Source organism: Anopheles aquasalis, chromosome 3, assembly GCF_943734665.1.
Source record: "Anopheles aquasalis chromosome 3, idAnoAquaMG_Q_19, whole genome shotgun sequence".
NCBI classification, from domain to species: Eukaryota; Metazoa; Arthropoda; class Insecta; order Diptera; family Culicidae; genus Anopheles; species Anopheles aquasalis.
Genome location: NC_064878.1, coordinates 21,824,829 through 21,826,595, shown reverse-complemented (window position 1 = coordinate 21,826,595; position 1,767 = coordinate 21,824,829). Strand labels below are relative to the sequence as shown.

General features: G+C 42.7%; 1 protein-coding gene across 1 annotated transcript; it reads right to left on the bottom strand.

Annotated features, from left to right (window-relative positions):
• Nucleotides 1–756: 756 nt before the first annotated feature.
• LOC126577421 (histone H4) lies at nucleotides 757–1,267 on the bottom strand. Its single transcript, XM_050239036.1, has one exon. The coding sequence runs from the start codon at nucleotides 1,202–1,204 to the stop codon at nucleotides 893–895; it is 312 nt and encodes a 103-aa protein (XP_050094993.1). The 5' UTR covers nucleotides 1,205–1,267; the 3' UTR covers nucleotides 757–892.
• Nucleotides 1,268–1,767: the final 500 nt, after the last annotated feature.

The following is a 1,767-nucleotide window of genomic DNA, read 5'->3' as shown; positions in this document are numbered from 1 at the left end:
CAAAATGTCCGTATGTTTTGAGGGAATAGCGATGCTTTTTTAAGGGCGTTTATTGAATTTCAAGGCCCAGTACGCCCCAGGAATGCGGGCAGGATCAAGAGCGTTGTTCCTTGCAAGATCCTTTTTGAAAATCGTCTTCGATTGGCACTATAAAACGTATGCCTTTATGTTATAGTGCCTGCCCCGCGGGGTGTCAAATGATTTCTGTTTTCCACAAACATATTTTTTGTTATAAAAAAAGGAAAAGAAGCCCGCAAACATGTTTGTGGCTTTTATTAAAAGCAAACATTATGATTTCAAATGATAAGCATACCTTTGATGGTTGATTCGTATGCAATAGATACCCCAACTCAAAACAACCTTCCAACAAAACTTAACTACAAATCCACTGATGCTCCTTGTGCAGTTCAATTTTTGGAATGTTGCTGATATTCTTCTCCTGCAATTGTTGAAACAAAAGGAGATTTGGAAGAAAAGCTATGCCGCAGTTGAAAAATAAGACGCCTACTGGATTTCCCAGCCAGCAAGCGGAGAAAATGTACGATTGCCATACATATAGATGTAGATCATTTCCAGCAGAGCTATGCCTGTCTGGATTCTTTTATCTCTGCGCAACCATTGCTTTTTTTCGTCAGCCATATGGTATCAATAAACGGCTATGCTATTAATGTAAAAAGCCAACCGGTTGTAACTGGACCGGGATGCGATTATCTCCGGCAATTCTTTTTCGGTATGCGAGCATTTATGATGTACAGTTAAAGCTATAGACAATGTATTTTGTGAGAACTCTGAAGCGATTCTTCTCGAAGAAGGATTCGTTGGCCCTGAAAAGGGCCGTTTTTTTTCTATCGCGAGGGCAAGCCGTAGTCCATTTGTCCAGTCCTTGTCCAGCTTAACCGCCGAAACCGTAGAGAGTGCGGCCCTGGCGTTTCAGGGCGTACACCACATCCATGGCCGTGACGGTCTTGCGCTTGGCGTGCTCCGTGTAGGTGACAGCATCACGGATCACGTTCTCGAGGAACACCTTCAGGACACCGCGGGTTTCTTCGTAGATCAGGCCGGAAATACGCTTCACTCCTCCGCGGCGAGCCAGACGACGGATGGCGGGTTTGGTGATGCCCTGGATGTTATCACGCAACACCTTCCGGTGACGCTTGGCTCCCCCCTTTCCCAATCCTTTGCCTCCCTTTCCGCGTCCAGTCATACTGCTTTAACGATGCTAGGCTTCCACAAACGATTCACAGAAATTCGCAAACGACGCGCACGCTTCGAGGAATAATTTGAGAGTGAAAATTTTTGCTCTTTCATGTGACATCGAAGTTCGAAACAATGGGAAAATAGCAGTATGGTCAAAATACAAACGTTTCATGATCGTAATTTTATGGATTTAACATAAAGTGATAAAAGAATACGAAACTAATTGCACTATCAGACCGCAGCACATCTTTTCATACCCTTTTTCTTGTATACTTCACGTGTTTTATTTTCACTTTTCGTTTTCCTCGTCATGCTTTAACATTTAGCCCGCTTTATTGGATTTTGAATGCAGTTTTGTTCTTGAACGTATACCTTCTTTGCAAGATTAAAGAATCTGAAATTAAATTTACTTTTGAAACGGACGCAAGTTTAGTCAGCTGACCTCAGGATACAAAACAGGACTAGTTCCGACCTCAAACGCAACTAACGTCTGCTATTTGCAAACCCGGAATGAAGAGACAATATAGATGGATTCCAGAGTTGTTCGAACATCTTCATTGCATTTTATTT